The sequence below is a fragment of the Pezoporus occidentalis genome, unplaced genomic scaffold (genome assembly GCF_034315485.1).
Source record: "Pezoporus occidentalis ecotype Australia unplaced genomic scaffold, CSIRO_AGI_Poc_V1 ctg78, whole genome shotgun sequence".
Lineage (NCBI taxonomy): Eukaryota > Metazoa > Chordata > Aves > Psittaciformes > Psittacidae > Pezoporus > Pezoporus occidentalis.
In genome coordinates, this window is record NW_026916137.1 from 1,773,639 (window position 1) to 1,790,513 (window position 16,875).

At 44.3% G+C, this 16,875-nt stretch overlaps 1 protein-coding gene across 4 annotated transcripts in view; it reads left to right on the top strand.

Annotated features, from left to right (window-relative positions):
• SYN3 (synapsin III) overlaps window positions 1-16,875 on the top strand; it is a 257,234-nt gene that overhangs the window by 64,815 nt on the left and 175,544 nt on the right. For 3 of the 4 annotated variants that reach the window (XR_009961563.1, XM_062602685.1, XM_062602683.1), the window contains exon 2: window positions 11,917-12,414. Coding sequence is in view for 3 of the 4 variants with exons in the window: in XM_062602685.1 (XP_062458669.1) it covers window positions 12,098-12,414 (317 nt within the window). In the remaining variant the exon portion in view is untranslated. Of the gene's footprint in view, window positions 1-8,962; window positions 8,984-11,916; window positions 12,415-16,875 lie in introns of those variants that run through there. The other variant, XM_062602684.1, reaches the window with a different exon arrangement.

Here is a 16,875-nt window from a genome sequence, read left to right on the forward strand (position 1 = left end):
AGCTGTTGCGAGAAACTATACAAGCTGCACTGCGTGGGAGGCCAAGCTCAATGATCCCAGTCTTCAAACCTATTTGATTTTTTACAAGTACTCTGCAGTGCTTTAGTAGTAATTGAAGAGATCCAAAGCAATTATCCTCTTTCAGAAATGAGATACAAACAATGAAGAGATGAAGCAAGAAGTGAGGAAGTGTTTAAACTGGTAATAATTAAAGATATTTATATATTTGTTATGATGCATTATTATTAGCGCTCACAATATGACCCTCTCTTCCCCTAGTTTTACATGTGAATTCCAATATGAAGTGATTTAACCAGGTTCTTCCTGCAGATCTTAGGAAAATACATGTGGATGTGCAGGAGCTATCACCAATGTGTGCAGGTGATCCACTCCTTTGATGGAATCGAGCGATGATATCAGATTTTCATAACCCTGTCACTGGACCATGGTTGGATACTGGTTTGAATTGGAGTAGATGAGAAAGGGGACAGAGAGCTTTCTGTCTAACCTGGCTTATTTATAAAAGATCACTCAAAACCTACTTTCTTACATAAATAACATCTTCCAGGTATCCACAACAGTTTTTTGCAGTGATCAGCTCTGAAACTTGACTCTGATGACCTCAGAAGCTCTCATGTGAGCTGAGAACTATGTATATTCTCCCATGTTAAAAAGTAATACGATTTTCAGGTAGAATTAATTTTAAACAGCTTCTATAGAATCATAGAATAATTAGTGTTGGAAAGGACCTTAAGATCATCAAGTTCCAATCCCCCTGCCATGGGCAGGGACACCTCACACTGAAACATCTCACCCAAGGCTCTGTCCAACCTGACCTTAGCACTGTCAGGGATAGAGCATTCACAACTTCCCTGGGCAACCCACTCCAGTGCCTCACCACCCTTACAGTAAAGAACTTCCCCCTTATATCCAGTCTAAACTTCCCCTGTTTAAATTTTAACCTGTTACCCCTTGTCCTGTCACTACAGTCCCTAATGAAGAGTCCCTCCCCAGCATCCCTATAGGCCCCCTTCAGATACTGGAAGGCTGCTATGAGATCTCCACACAGCCTTCTCTTCTCCACGCTGAACAGCCTCAACTTTCTCAGCCTATCTACTTACTTTGTATATTATAGAGCACCTCTACAATCTGTATTTATATCACCATGCATCTCAGCCTCTCTCAAACTTGACCTAGTTTAACCTTTCCATGCTTTATTTAAAGGAAATATCATTATACAATCAGGCATGCTAAGCCACAAAGTCAATGATGTGCTCCAAGTACAAAAGCTTTAAGGAGAAAACAGAGAGAAAGGAGCCGCTCTCCCTATCCACAAAGTAACACTGGTTTCCTTTTGTGTGTAGTCTTGAAATAGAGAATAACATTTTGTGTATTTTTAATGCTCTGACTGCCATACTGCAACACGCAGGAATATCAGCTCTGCTGATTTCAGTGGAAAACACTGAATATACAAGTGTAAGCACAGGCAGAATTCAGCTTGCCATCTTAACAGGGGGAGGCCAGGCTTCCCTGAGTGCATAGCTCTGTGCGAAGCTGCAGGGAATAAACATAACTCCTCAGCCTGCTGTACTTAACACCTTGCCATTCATGCCACTTCTGAAATCCTGAAGCTAAGAACTTGTGCCCTGAGGTGGGTTGGGTTGGGTTTTTTAACCAGTTGTGTGATTGCATAGAGATGACAAAGTGATGTGGTGGCCAGTTTCAACATGCGAAGTTTTAAACCCATTGGCCTTTATGAACCTGAGGGTTCAGGCACTTGGTCTGGGCAAGAGCTGAAAATAAACCCAGCAGAGCAAGGCAGCTTTCAGGCTGTTACTCAGAGCTCGGTTGAGTTTGTTTTGGACTCCAGCTGATCTTACAGTCCACCCTTAGGCACATCTTATTTTCTTCAGTCACATGGGCCTCATCACTTTAGCTCTGATCAAATACACATTGTCCCACAGAGGAATAGGACTACTTAGCAATGCTGTGTCTACCATTAGCTAACTCATCATGTAATTATACGTAAATAACAGCTGCCTACCTGTCCTTCTGGTCAGGACACAGATACAGAAAGGGAGGTCGCAGTGTGGTGTTCAGGTAACTTCTGTCTGACATTTGTAGGATGTCCCTGTTCCCCTTCTGCCTACTGCAATGCTCATGTTCTGTAACCAGTTAGTCAGACTGTACTTTTGTGTGTACCCATCTCGTGCATGAGTTCCACTGTGCCCTGCTTGGGCTGTCCAGCTGCAGAGCTCTTAAATGCTCTTACTGTTCCTCTTCCCCTTTCTTCTCTCCTTTGGGAAAGAAGTTCTGCGAGTATGGGAATAACAGAAACTAAAATAGCTGTGCAGATCAACCCTTCACATTCCCAGTTACAAAATTGTTCCAGTTGTCACATTCATTCCTCCAACAAAACTTTTTTTTCCCCTTTGTTCATGGTGGCCACAGCCCCTGAAAGGCTTGGTGGTTTGGTTTCTGAAAAAGGCTGGCCACTTTTGTAATCCTTAAAAGCTTTGTAATTGAGTTATTGATCAGCAATGGAACCAGAACTTTTGAATCTTCTCATGCTTGGTTCAGTATTGCAGCATGGAGGCATGCAAGCTAAGAGTTATGATAGCTTTGCACTCTACAAAATAAAGTTTGTCTTCTTAAATGAGGAGACTAAGCACTGACGTTGACTGACCTTTCCCCAAGCTGATGGCAGAGGACTCTGTTAAAATCACATTGTGCTTCATTTCTGTGCCTAGGCGTAGCGCACCAGTCTACTCTCTCAGGACTTTGTCTGGGTCAAGAATCTGTTCCAGTTCCCACACTCATGTATAATATTATCTGACGCTTTTTGCCTAAACATAGGTTTTGGTGTTTGTGTCCAATTATGGAGGTCTCCTATACTGTGCAGCATGAATGCAAAGTCTGGATAAGCAAGCAGACAGGCTCCAGGAGAGAAGACAACTTGGTAAAGGACAGTTAGTGAAATAAAACAGGGGAATAATTTATGATTAGGCTTTTAAAACATACTTCCTAGTTATAGCAGTGTACTTCTAGTGATGCAACTCTGTCAGCATCCCTATGATGCTGACAGATAAATGGCATTTGAAACGTGGCCAGATCCTTTATTAAGGAAGCAAAACACCTAACCTCTGACTGTCCTGCACAGGCTCCTGATGGCATGAAAAATATATCTGCCTTGCAGCTCCAACCTGCCACCATGCTGGAGCAGGATCTCATGGACACTTTTGAGGCTGCAGCTGGGAAGCAGGCACAGGCAATGGTGAAAAGGCTGGGATGACCAGTCGACCTCTAGGACAGCAGATTGCAACCATTGCTAGGGTGAGAAGTGCAACCAAAAGGAATGTATTACACAAACCCACACAGCTTTTCATGTGTTTCCATGTAATCAATAGTAATGATGAAAAAAAGTGAAGAAAAATGTCTCCTACAAATAATCGGCACAGTTTGGGCTGATCATCACAGAGCTTGAGACAGACATAGCCAGCTAGACCCCTACATTGCTCCAGATGAAGGTCTACCAGCCCCATTTTCTCTGCCTATTTGGGGACAATAGTCTAGCCATTCAATCTCCTTCCACTTCTACATCACATGGAAGAATCTGGAATCAAACTATCTTACCGTTATGTCAGAAATCTTCACCAGAGTACAGTAGAACATTGTCTTTCTCCTCCGTCATCAAAATAACTCAGTAAATGCTCAGATTCTCAGCTATTCTTCTCTTTGTAGTAAGTGCTATTACATGAGATGGGCACGTAGGGTTAGAAAACAAATGAGCACCTTCCTGTACAAAGGCAAATTACAGTCTTTATTTCTCCAGCTATCTGCTCTTCACACAGTCAGGTTAAGTAAATCTCAAGTATTACAAGCAGTTCCTTGCCACATGGGAAAAAAATCTGGGAAATTGGGATATGGTGGTGTTTGGAATGGTGCAAGTGGGAGAAAAGGGGTGGGTGCAAACTGCAGTAAAACTTAGATGGAATGCACTAGCCCTACAGATGTTTTAGAAGGCTTCATGTGTTTGAAGGAAAACTTTTAATCCCCAGAAGCATAGAACATTTAAGAAAGAAATCAGATTTTTGCAGTATTTTTAGGTGAGTTAGAAGCAGTAATGCAAGAATTGCAGAGTTGTGTTTGAAGCTGTTATTTGGAAATATGCAATCCATATTTATCTTAAACATATGAAAAATAACATAATTTGTGCTCCAAAGAAAATTCCTTTGATCATTATCAGTTAATTAATAATAACATTTTTGACATCTATTAAGAAATCTTAGTGAATTGTTTCTTCCCTTTCATGACCCATAGCACTTCCACCCCCCCCCATCTAGTTAAATCTATAGTAACAAAATATTCTGTTTATCTGCATTTTGAATAACTAGCTTATTGTGGCAGAGTTGAGATACAGTAGAAAGAAAAAGGCATAGGAATGAGGAAGAATGTGTGATGATAATCAAAACAGGAGCCCCATTAACACTGGGCAGGCTGCTGCAGTTTCCTCTGAGAACCTGTGAGTTGTCAGTCCCTTAGGCATCTTTCATCTGGATGAGCCCTAATGCATATTGGCAGGCCCTACATATTAAATACATCCAGCTTCTTGATTTTATTCAGATCAGCACTCTTCAAAGCAAAGGGTCTCTTAGCTGAAGGAAACCCCTGCTCTATTAACAGCATGTCTGGTACCGCTTTCACTCTTATCATCATGAAATCAGGACTTGTATGGTTACTGCAGGGAACTTAGAGCATGTTTCACAAGCACACAACATGAACTGTGTCAGATCCAAGACTGGGAAGGAAAAAGATGAGGGCTTCAGAGTCCTGCTTGCTTCCTTCTTACAATTTCCTCTACTTAATATACAGAGCATTTATCTCTACAGGTTCTCTGGTTTGTACTGCTGTCTCCTGCTTTTCTTTAACAGAATCGTGAGAAGCTACTTTGGCATATGTGTATTAGCCTTAATGGAAGCATTAGTGTCAGTATTGCTCACAGTGGGAATGACCACAATACTCTAGGGAAATAAGAAATGGAGACATTATGCCAACTCAACTGACTTTCAGATGGAGAGGGCTCTGTAGTATTCAAGGATAAGCACAGGATTTCTTTGCCCCATACTGCCTGCTCCAGTTGAGCTGCATCTGGCTTTGCTGATAAGCACGTATTGACGTTGAACAGCGACAGGCCACAAAAGGTCTCCCCAAGCTCATTGACAAGGCGATATTACCAGTGAGACAACACTGTGGCCTTTAGGTGCCAACAGGATTTCCACAGTGAGAATAAAATCAGGAAATAATATATTGTTTCTAAGAAGCAGCACATCATAATTTGTTCTTGTGGATATTAAAGCCATGGAGTATTATCATAATATTCAGATTTATTTTTACTAGAAAATTTTTGATTGTTCATGGCTTTAGTCATGTTCCTTTGCAATCTACCTGAAAGCCCGACGGTCTTACAATGACATTTTGTCATTTTTAAGACTCTATTTTTTTTCCCTTCTTCTTTTCCTTGCCTGCTATTATGAAGTAACAGGCAGAAGAGTAAAGAGACCAACTCATTTTCTATGCTGAGTGTAGCTCTTAGGAAATGGTCCCATTGGTACTCAGTTTGGTACGTGCACACCCATTATCTTCAGGATAAGGCAAACCCCCTGTGGTGAAACCACTATATAGAAAGCACTGACATCTTTGCAAACTGAAAATATAAGTAAGATTTGTGAAGCCCAGACTTTTCCAGTTAAACAGCCACCCAACAGAATAGATGGGATTTCTTGCCTACAAGAATGCAGCACCTTCGTATGTATCAGTCCTGAAAGCATGTTGAACATTGTAAAGTGATTAGTTTCTGATAGAGACCTCCTGGCATCCCTGGGGTTCTCTACAGAGAAACTGGATGCACAGGACACTGTTTTCTTGCTAAAACCATTAAAGAGTGTATTTCCAAATGAAATAAATAACTGATGCTGTGAAAGGTAGTAAAGAATTTGGGAAGCAAGTGGAATTCTGGGAAGCAGCTAATACACAGCAGGGAACTTGGGCTCTGGGTAGCATCATTGTCCTGATGGCCTCTTGCTTCTGCTCTCCTGCCCTACCACCCTCTATAGCTGCAGGGTCCTGACGTTTTACAACTGCCTTGGAGAGGCAGCACAGCTCTGCTGGTGTCAGTCATAGCAGATACACAATTTCTAGAGGTGACTCTTGCACCAGAGTGGGCAAACCCTTCTTGTTTTAGGTGGGATTCATGCTGCAGTTTCACATGCTTTGGAAAATTTCCACCAGTGTTTACTTTAGAGCTGCATTGCATTGGTTATGCTTGGGAAAGCTCTCTGCAAACTGAACATCAGCAGGGAAACTCTGCTTTCCTCTGTTCTTTGGGGCAGCATACAGTTTTTTCAACCCTTGTGCTTTTTGTATATGCTTCAGGTTTACAAAACATGGGGAGTTTGGTGGGGTATCCTTTTCCTTTTCTTTTCCTATTCCTATTGTTTCAATTTCCTGATTTATGGAATTTCAGCTTGCACTGAAAAATACCAAGAAATGTTTGAACACATGAGCCTCTTGAGTCCAAAACTGTGCCGAGCAAGGTAAAAATGCAACAAAAGTTCCAATTAATTTCAGAACTAATTGTTTTCATCCTGCTTTCAATTCTTCACAAGAAATGCCAAGCTATGCCAAGCTTGGGAATGTTGAAGCTATTCAGGGTGAAACACTGAAAGCTTGCCAATAATAAATAATCTCTTGCTTTCCTCTTTCTGAAAATATATGTGGAAAGCCATCCATCTGGATTTGGAGCTCCCTATATGGCTGTCCCTTCATAGAAGTCCACTCCTACATTGTGTCAATATGCCTGAAGTCAAAAAGGGACCTATGGAAATACCTTAAAACTTGAATGTATACTGAAGGCTATCTGCAAAATGTAGGTGAGGGATATCAGTAAGTGGCTGTTACCAAGCGAAGGCCTCCTCATCTTCCCATCCACCATAGGGTCAGAAATAAGTGTGCAGTCCCTTATGGTGAGGTGGGAGGATAATCTCTCCGCATTGGTTTTTCATGTTGCTACCTCCAGATTTGCTCCATTGAGGCTCTTAAGAGCAGGAATCAGATGCAGGCTGGTATAGTCATGTCAGTTCATTACATGACAGCATAGATAACAAGCTCCAGGGAAATCTAAGCACAGTTAACAGACATCAGCCAATTGAGTTCGGTTCCCTGTAGATGCTACCGCACGTTAGAAAGCAGCCCCACAAGAGGTTTAAGTGAACGTTTTGTTCTTGTTTTCTAACACATGTCAACAGGTTTTCTGAGATAACTTGCATCTCTGTGGAGTACATCCTTGAGAAAAAGCAGGTAGGTGCCTGGCTGCTGTCAACGTGCTGAGGGAGCAGATTGCTTACCCTTCATTGCCCCTCCAAAAATATCAGCCAGGAAGTTTAACTGCGTGATAGTAAGGGGCTGCTGGTGCCAGCCTCTTTGCTGTTGTTTTCAAGGTCAGATCTAATTGACCTTCTGCTTGCTTCACTTAGCTGCTCACATTGTTTCCTTCTGAGTCCCTGACTGTGCTCTCATTGTTGGCATCTCTGCATATTCCTGCACCATCTTTTGGTTAAGCTGACTCCTGCCTACTTCCTGCCTTTCTGCTTGTACCTTCTCCTCCTCCTCCTCCTCTCTCCCTCTCTCCTGCTTTCTTTCCTCAGGACTTACTCATTCTCCTATGCCTCATTTATTATTTCCCCACCCTGAAATATAGCCCAGTTCCTTGACCTGCAGCTCCATGGCCCAGATCCCCCTGTTTTCCCTGCTGGCTTTCGTGAGCAGATGTATGACACAGCAGCAGGTTACTCCTGCCTCGTGGGAGGCAGCTGCGGTATAGCAGTTTGAGGAACACAGTAAGACCTGGTGCCTCACCTGGAAGTAACCTGTGTGCTGTATACAGATGTGGAGGGCTATAGGCCTTCCTAAGGGTGCGTTTATGCCTGGCATAGCATTAAGTAGGCAACTTGTCTCCATGTGAGCCATATGAAGACACTACTGTACACAGAGGCAAGGTGCAACTTGATGGTGTGTAGCCAGCTGTTCCCATACCTGTTGGCTCTGGAGTGACAAAATACCACTTAGCAGATTTGTCTTACTTCTGAAGGAGGTCCTGGCTTTATTGAAGTTACAGCCCCAGTTGCGTCCTAGCATAGGATCTGTGAATACACCAGGTGGATGTTGTTCTCTGTGAGAGCTGCATGCTGTGAAAACTGCACAGAGCCAGATTTGGCCTGACATGCTGAGCACTCAGGATGTCCACAGGGAGTTTTAAGCAGCAGGAAAATTAGGTACCGACTCAGCCTGTACCTATATGAAAATGCCTACTGCTGAAAGTTAAATAACAGCAAGTGTGCATGATACAGAAAGAGAACATGAGGTTTTTCAGTAAGCAGAGGAATCCACTGACAGCTTACACTGCTCCCATTGCGGAGAAGGCCTCTGTGGCAGCACTAATGGCTATCAATAAATCAATACAGTGAAGCGACCAACAGCTTCACTCAAAAACGGAAAGTCTATTTTAATTACATTACCCAGCTCATCAGAAAAATGTAAATAACAAGAGGAGGGCAGTCTCTGTCACCACTTTGACAGATCCAAAGTCAACACTCCTGGTAGGTTTGCCATCCCCCATCCCAGAGTGGAACCAGTCATTACACTCTGCTGCAGCAGTGCCATCCTGTTTGAATTTAGCCTCTGAATGCTTTGCTGGATGGAGATTTCCCCCTGACATCAGCTGCTTAGTTTTTATCTCCTTTCACAAGCCAGCAGCACCCAGCCCAAGTCTTCGCAGCAAGCAGGGGCAGTGCCAGCCAGTAGAGGGAAAGGCCAGCCTCAGTGCAGCATCCCAAATTTTGGACAGGAGAATTTTGCCAGCTCCCAGTGTTTCCTGGGCAACATCTTCCACTACCAAACCCCTGGTGGAAGAGAATGATGGGTCACTGTAAATATTACTGTCCAGGAGACAAGTGGTCATGGCCTTGCAATAATTATGATTGTAAAGAAACCTGTGTTGTAAAATACCTGTGTACACTTCACAGGGTACCCTGAACCTTCCCAGCCCTGGGACACCATATGCCAGATGCCTCCGTGCCCTTCTTCCTTCAGTGCAGGGCAGAGCATTAGCCTGTTGCTTTACTTGCTAGTGCTTTACTAGGAGCCCATGTGCTTTTGTAGAGTGCAAATCTCGCACAGAAGGAAGCAGCAATGCAAGCACCTGGCAGTGGGAGAAAATCACTTTTAAGTGAACACAACTGGTGAACCCTATCCCGAGGATGCTGGCCTGAAAAAGAGCCTTGTCCAGCTTGTATGGCTGAGGCCAGGTTCCCTCCCGTGGCTGAGAGCTGTCACAGCAGGAACCGGCAGCTCTGCTATGTTGTGCAAAGCATACAAAGGGCAGGCGTCTCGTCCTAAACAGATTCTCCTGAGACTGGTGTCAAAATTACATCCCACCTCTTGACAGTTAATGTCAAGGTCCTCCAAGAGAAGGTCAGTAACGGGGTACTCATTTGAAGCCCCTCTAACGGTAGACAGATCTCTGGGATGCTCCTCTTAACTGGACCTATTCTTGAGTGGACTGTCATTAAAAGAATGAGGATTTTTCTTATTTGTGGCATACAGGGTAGAAAATACAGTTTCCTGAGTAGAGGACATCCCAGTGCATATTTATACAGCCTATAGCATATAAATCCCCCAGAGTCTTTGTAGGCTCTACCACTCTGTTCAACCCAGGCAGGTAACAGTGGGTGGCTCTATGCTGGCACTCACAGTTATTGAGGCAGGACATGAGCAGGCCAAGTGCTGGGTGGCTGTGTACAATCAAGTAGCTAGCTCATAATTCATGGATACTGTATGTTACTTGCTTTTTGGAACAACTGCTGCATAAACAGTCTGCGCTGCTGAAGTGCTCACCACCGTATGCGTTTGCTGATGTTGTGCAGCCACAGGGCGCGCCAGGACCAGGCGGGAAGTCAGCACAATGCCCTGAGATACGTTATCAACTGTAAATGTGGCAGGAAGTCATTAAAGATTTCCTGAGCTATTCCCTGGGAAAAGACTACCTCCAGGGTCTGGCAAAGTCAGAGGACTTGCATTGCCAGGGCTGAGAAATCAAAAGAAAATTGCTCTAATAATACAAAGTCAGCAGCTTCAGCAGGGAGCCCTCTGCTCCAGAGAGATCCCATGCCTATGGGGTCAGGGTGGTGATGGTTGATTTGGTGAACATGTGCCAAGGACCTTTTCGTACCTCACTGACTCCCAGCAGGCCCATCCAAGCTTCCCTAAGGCTCTGGGGGCTAAGAGGTGTATGAACACAGGCAAGTCTGAATACTTCATCTCTAAAGCCTTGTAAATCCGTATAGGTGAAAAAAAATCGCAGCTTATTTTAAGAAAGCTGTTTGATTGCACCATGAGCTCTCAGCCACAGCTCCAGGAGAGAGATTTGGAGATGCCGAGCTCTCTTGGACCAACTGGGAAAAAAACATCGGGAGGCAATCGGACACTAGGACATGAGTGTGAGCAGTGAGGGAGGCCAGACCAGGCAGATGAAGGCAAGGAGCTCCAGTGTTTGTAGGGGGCTCCTTCAAAATGACTTGAAGGGGGTCATTGACGATGATGCTAGGAATTCATGTGACTCATCCTACTTGATGCATGGGATAACTGTCACTTTTGTTGCTGCAGATATGTCCGTCCTGAAAAACATGGATGTTTTACCAGCAATGTGTGTTGTGGGCTTTTTCCCTTCAATCTCGCTAACCAGCCCATGGTCAAGACTCAAAGGTTGTCTCAGAAGATAAAAGGTCTTGAGGAATTACTGTGGAAATCTCATTTCTGGGCAGTGCCTTCAAGTGAATAATTGTTTTAAAAGTAACTCCTAACTGTGAGATGATTTAACTGCTGAAAAACTTAGAGTTCTGTGTGAAAACAAAGTCATCATACTATGGTCAAGTGAATAGAGCCAGCTAGTTATATTTCACACTGCTCATTTTCTCACTGGAAAAGATGAGCAAGTAAGAGACCATTCTTCTTAACACAAAACAAAAAACTCAACAACAGAAGAAAAGGTATGAGAAGATTGGACAAACTCCTAGTTTCATGTACCTGCAAAAATCCTACAAGTGAATTTGTAAAATCAGCTAGTCTGCTGTGTTAGCAACCAGCAGCAGGCACTTCAGTCCAAGTCTATTTGAGTGCAGAGAGTAGCGGGACAGTAACAAGAAGAATCGTAGAATCACAGACAGTTTTGGGTTGGAAAGGACCTTAAGATCATCCAATCCCCTGCCATGGGAAGGGACACCTCACTCTAGCCCATGTCACCCAAGGCTCTGTCCAACCTGGCCTTGAACACTGCCAAGGATGGAGCATGTATCACTTCTTCGGGTAGCTGCCACTGAAATTGATCAAGATGTGTATTTTTCTGCTATTTATTTTCTACATTGTATTTGAATTTAGGACCTTTCTTAAGTTCACGGCCTTGCTTACAAACCAGCTAAAGATTATACAACTTTTTATCCTTTGGTCATTTGCTGGCTATGCTGTAACAAGCATGTGCTATTTCCAACACACAAAATACCAGAAATAAGCCGTCTCTTTTTTGAAAATTAACATTTAGAGTGAGCAATTCTTCTTTGTCCATAATGAGCAGTTATAAAATTGGTAGCACCTAAGCAGCCTCAACCAGGAAAATTCTGGGATGAGGGGGAGCCATGAAACAAACTTATCTGTTTGGCTGTATCAGTGTAGCATACTGGATAGAAACCAGTAGTCCCTTTTTGTCTCATTGTTGACTTAGGTACCTATTTAAAAGCCAAAAGAGTTTTTCTTATTTCATGTTGACAGTATGTATGCACATACATGTTTTTAATTCTCTTCCCACAGGAGAGAAAGAAAATACAGCTGAAAAACTGAGGTATATATCTCCACCAGGATTTCAAGGGGGAAAGCCTGTCTGGCTGGACTGCAAGGAGGTACCTACACACACAGAAACATTCCCCAGGACTGGTGACACTGTTGTTCAGCCCTACTCTTGCTGAGAAGGTTTCCACACAACGCTGCAACAATGAATTTCCTCCGGCGGCGTCTCTCGGACAGTAGTTTCGTGGCAAATTTGCCCAATGGGTACATGATGGACTTGCAGCGCCCTGACAGCTCCACGAGCTCCCCGGTTTCTCCTGCTATGGAGAGAAAGCATCCTCAGCCACCGCAGCCCACGCACTCCTCCTCTACTGGCGCCAGCATCTTCAGCTCCATCTCCAGTGCCATGAAGCAAACCACTCAAGCGGCTGCAGGACTGATTGATCACTCAGCCAGCCCCACACCTCCTGTGGCACAGAAACCCAAGATCCTCCTAGTGATTGATGATGCGCACACAGAGTGGTGAGTTATCACGGTCCCCCCTGCTGAACTCAGCTCCACAGGGTTGGGGGATAAGAGGGATCTGGGAAGCACAGGGCATATGCAGGGTAGGTGTTTATCTAGGTCACAAACTCTGGCCCCAGGTCAGTGTCTGGTGACTTGCATAAATGCCAGAGTAGGCTTTTCTCATATCTTTCTTGAAAAAAATGTTCATTTGATACTCATTGGCAAACTTCTTCATAGCCTCAAAATATGACCAAGCTTAGTTGAACTGTCACATCTAGCAATGGTCCTAAAGGTCACCGCTGAAGGTGTGTCAGTGATGTGGGTCAGGACCTTAGCCTGCTGTTTGTGTTGGCTCCAAAAAATGAAAAGGGACTCAACCTCTCCAGCTTTCCATCTCTCTTGGGCTTTTCTCTGTATGCAAATTTGTACGTAAATTATGAAGAGATAAGCCAAGCTTACTACTACTAATAGTAATGATTGGAGTTCATTCACTAGTCAAGGGCCCTTCACCTGCTAAACAGAGCGGCTATTGGTAAAAGGCTCTCAGAATCAGGTAAATCTTAGATTTGTCTTGTACATGCAGGTGTCTCTTTACAAATAAAAGTTTGGAAGTTTGTTACCTGTGATATTGGGCAGCAGAGGACAATTCCCAAAGGGCAGGAAAACTGAAGTGTACCGAAAGGCTGTGGAAATTGCTGCTTGCTGTGTGCTCCTTTTCAAAGTTGACTGTTTTAGAAAGCATGAGGCAAACGGGCTGAAAGAAGACTTTTCTGGGGGAAAATCCAGAGCATGTATTTAAGGAGATGATCGTTTCATCAGCCAGCCTGTCAAAACACAGAAAAAAGGAAAGGATAGCACGGGCAAGGGGACTGTACTGAAGACTTCAAAGTGAAAGAATTTGGGTTACCAGGTCTTGACCAAGTGACATTATTTTATTGTTCTTTTCATCTCATAACACTCTTCGGTGAAGTTTTCACCTTTGGTCTTCTCTGCTGTCCAGGAGAGTGGGGACAAGGTGGGATCTTCCTCCCTGGGTGTATCTTCACAAAGCAAGAGCTTAGCTTTCAGAGCACAGAGCACAACCAGCTCAGGCTTCCTCAGACAATTTGAATTAAGAGAGGGAAAACAGTGGGATTATTCTGAAAGGAAAAGCAACTTTTTAACTGAGCTGGAAACTCCTTGATAAGGTGATTACACCCACAAGCCTCACAGGAGGCTGATGCTCACCAGCTTCGGTCTCTCATTAGCTTTTTTGCAGTTCCTTGAAGATGCTGCCAGGTGGCAGTCCCTTAACATAGCATCCTCCAGCTGGGGATGGGAGTGCCTTTAATGCACAGCTCCAGCGTCTGTGTGTTAGCCTGCACTGCTTAGTCCAAGCACGGTAACCAGAGAGGAAAGCCCTAGCTCAAAGGCCAATTCAGTTTTCCCTTGAGATTAATGGAACTGAAGGTAGCCTGGGCAGGGGAAAGGACAAGGAGGGATTGGACTCTTGCAGTCTTTTCATGTTTTAAAATACACACTGCATTCAAATCCCTGCCTTTGTATCTCCCAACTGCTGTTCTGTCATGCAGACTTCGTGTTCTGAGAGCTGAGCTTGCCCACGGAGCAGCAGCTGGGAGATATAAAGAGGAAGTATGGCTACCCTGCTGTCTTCACTCCTCCACTCGTCTGTAAGCACTCCATGCATCCTGCTGTCTTGGCTATCCCTCTGCTGTCTATAACTTAGCAGTTTCTACACATTATGTGGGACACCTTTCATTTCTCTCAGCTCTCTGCCTCTATCCTACAGGCTTGCCGATGTCAAATAATGCTTCTTGCAAAGGCTCCCTGCTTCATTCTCTCTAAGGTTATAAGGGCACTGAACAAAATTAGTGTGTGCATTCAGGACCGTATCCTGACATATATATGACATGAAAACTAATGAAGCAACATTATTAACCTTTGCCAGCCACAGATTTCCATGGCTCTCTGTAGCATCGGCAGAAACACATGCCTAGAAGCTTTGCCAGCCTAAAGGTAGCACGTGGTCTTCTCTGAGAGAGAGTACCAATGCAACCACTCCTGGATGCCAAGAGTGCTACTTGGCAGTCAATTTTTGTGTCTCCAGGAAACTCAGTGAGCCCTTGAGAGCAGCTCTGGAGAGCAGTGGCTCCATGGATGTTTATTCTTGGTAAGGTACTTCTGAGTAATGCCAGTCATCTCCTTGCTCTCAGCCACAGTGTTATGTGATCAGCCCAAGGCATCAGTGTTTGCCTTGCGAGAGCACAGCTATAGAAGCTGGTTATCCAGGGATTCTGGCTGTCTACTCTGTATCACATAGGGAGGCAGTCCCAGACTTCAGAAGGTGAACAACAACATACAGTTACTTCTGTGCCAGCAATTTTGGGTTCAAAAGAAGAATAATGTTTGCAACGCATTACACCTCTGCCTGCTCAGGCTCTTGCTACTTGTGAAATTACTGATTTGTTTTTCTAGGAACCCTTTTCTTCTACTTTTGAAATAGTTAACTCTACTAGAAAAGATCCCAAGAAATAACTACTTAAGAGCTACCTTTATTTTAGGGGGGGGCTTCCACAATGCTTCCTCCCCCATGTCAAGTTATATGAGGTTTACAACAAGGACTAGCTTGTTCACAGACAGGAAGGGTGAGAGACAGTGGAATCTGCCATTTGATTTCTTTTCTCTAATGAAAACACTTTCTCATAATTGGATACTGTAGCAATATTGCCAAGACAGACATTAATTTATCATCACTGTTTGTATTACAGCAAAGAGCTGCAACTGTGGATGAGGTGTTGCACAAGCGCATGACGAAATGGTCTAACAACCCAAAGTGCATACTGAATGCACTTTAAAGTGACAAATGACAATCCTTTGTGTTTTTAAGAAGCACCTATGTGTCTGCTGGTATAGTATAGCACTCAACTTCTCTCAGAGGTCTGGAGGAAGCAAAAAGAATCCTTGGGAATCCATGGCTTGTCTTCCTCCATAAAATCCTCACCATTTTTGACATGCAATATGCTCTGGTTTGTTCCAAAGACAAAGTATTAGAAAAATAATGTGAGCCCCACAGAATATGATCAGCTGCTTTCTGCATTAGCAGCAGTAAAAGAAAGGTACATTCTATTAAAAGTAATGGAACTCGACCAGCTTTCTGTTAAAGTGGCAACGTTTTGACAAATTTTCCATCCTTCTCAGAGCAGCCCTGAGGAGAAGGACTTGGGGGTGTTGGTCAATGAGAAACTGAACACAAGCCAGCTTCAGTGTGCACTCACAGCCCAGAAACCAACCATATCCTGGGCTGCATCAAAAGGAGTGTGTCCAGCAGGTCGAAGGAGGTGATCCTGCCCCTCTGCTCTTGTGAGACCTCACTTGGAGTATTGTGTGCAGTTCTGGTGTCCTCAGCATAAAAAGGACATGGAACTGTTGGAACAAGTCCAGAGGAGGGCCACAAGGATGGTCAGGGGACTGGAGCACCTCCTATATGAAGACAGGCTGAGGAAGCTGGGGCTGTTCAGCCTGGAGAAGGGAAGGCTGCGTGGATAACTCATAGCAGCCTTCCAGTATCTGAAGGGGGCTATAGGGATGCTGGGGATGGACTGTTCATTAGGAACTGTAGTGATAGGAGGAGAGGTAATGGATTAAAACTTAAAGGGGAAGTTCAGGTTAGACATAAGGCAGAAGTTCTTTACTGTGAGGGTAGTGAGGCGCTGGAACAGGCTGCCCAAAGAACTGATAAATGCTCCATCCCTGGCAGTGTTCAAGGCAGGGCTGGATGGACTCTTGGGTGACATTGTCTAGTGTGAGGTGTCCCTGCACATGGCAGGGGGCTGGAACTGGATGATCTCAAGGTCGTTTCCAACCCTAACTATTCTATGATTCCGTGATTCTTCTCCAAGTCATGTCTCTAGTGCTTTGCAAGGAGGCACAAAATGGATCTGTGATATTCAGAGTATGCACAAAAGGAAAACACTGTCTGTATGGCTCCCTTGTACTCGTGGTTTCAACAGCCAGCCCTCAGGGGCACCCACAGCAGTGAATGTGTCTGTGCGTCAGCACACTAGGGAAAAACTCTGCTTCTCTTCAGTAATTACTGGTACCTAAGCTGGGAGGCCTCCACCTGGAGAATGAGGCACCTTCTTGTGGGCCGGGAGTATCTGTGCCTTGGGAGGCTTCCAAAAATGCATCTACAACACACCTACAGCAGCTTCCAGGAAAGAAAGGGGAGCTCAGATGTGAATACACACACATGTGCAAACACACAGCAAAAGGGAGTGGGACCATGGGGAAGGGGAATGGCAGGACTCCATGTAATGGCAGATGGGCCAGCTCCGGCAGCCTAACCTCAGCCAGGAGGAAAACATCCTACCTCTGGCAACCTCCTCTCCCGACACGCTATTAAGTAAAATCATGCTCTTGCTGCATTGAATTTCTCAGCGGATCAAACAGGGTTTAATACTCTGAATTGTTAACCCC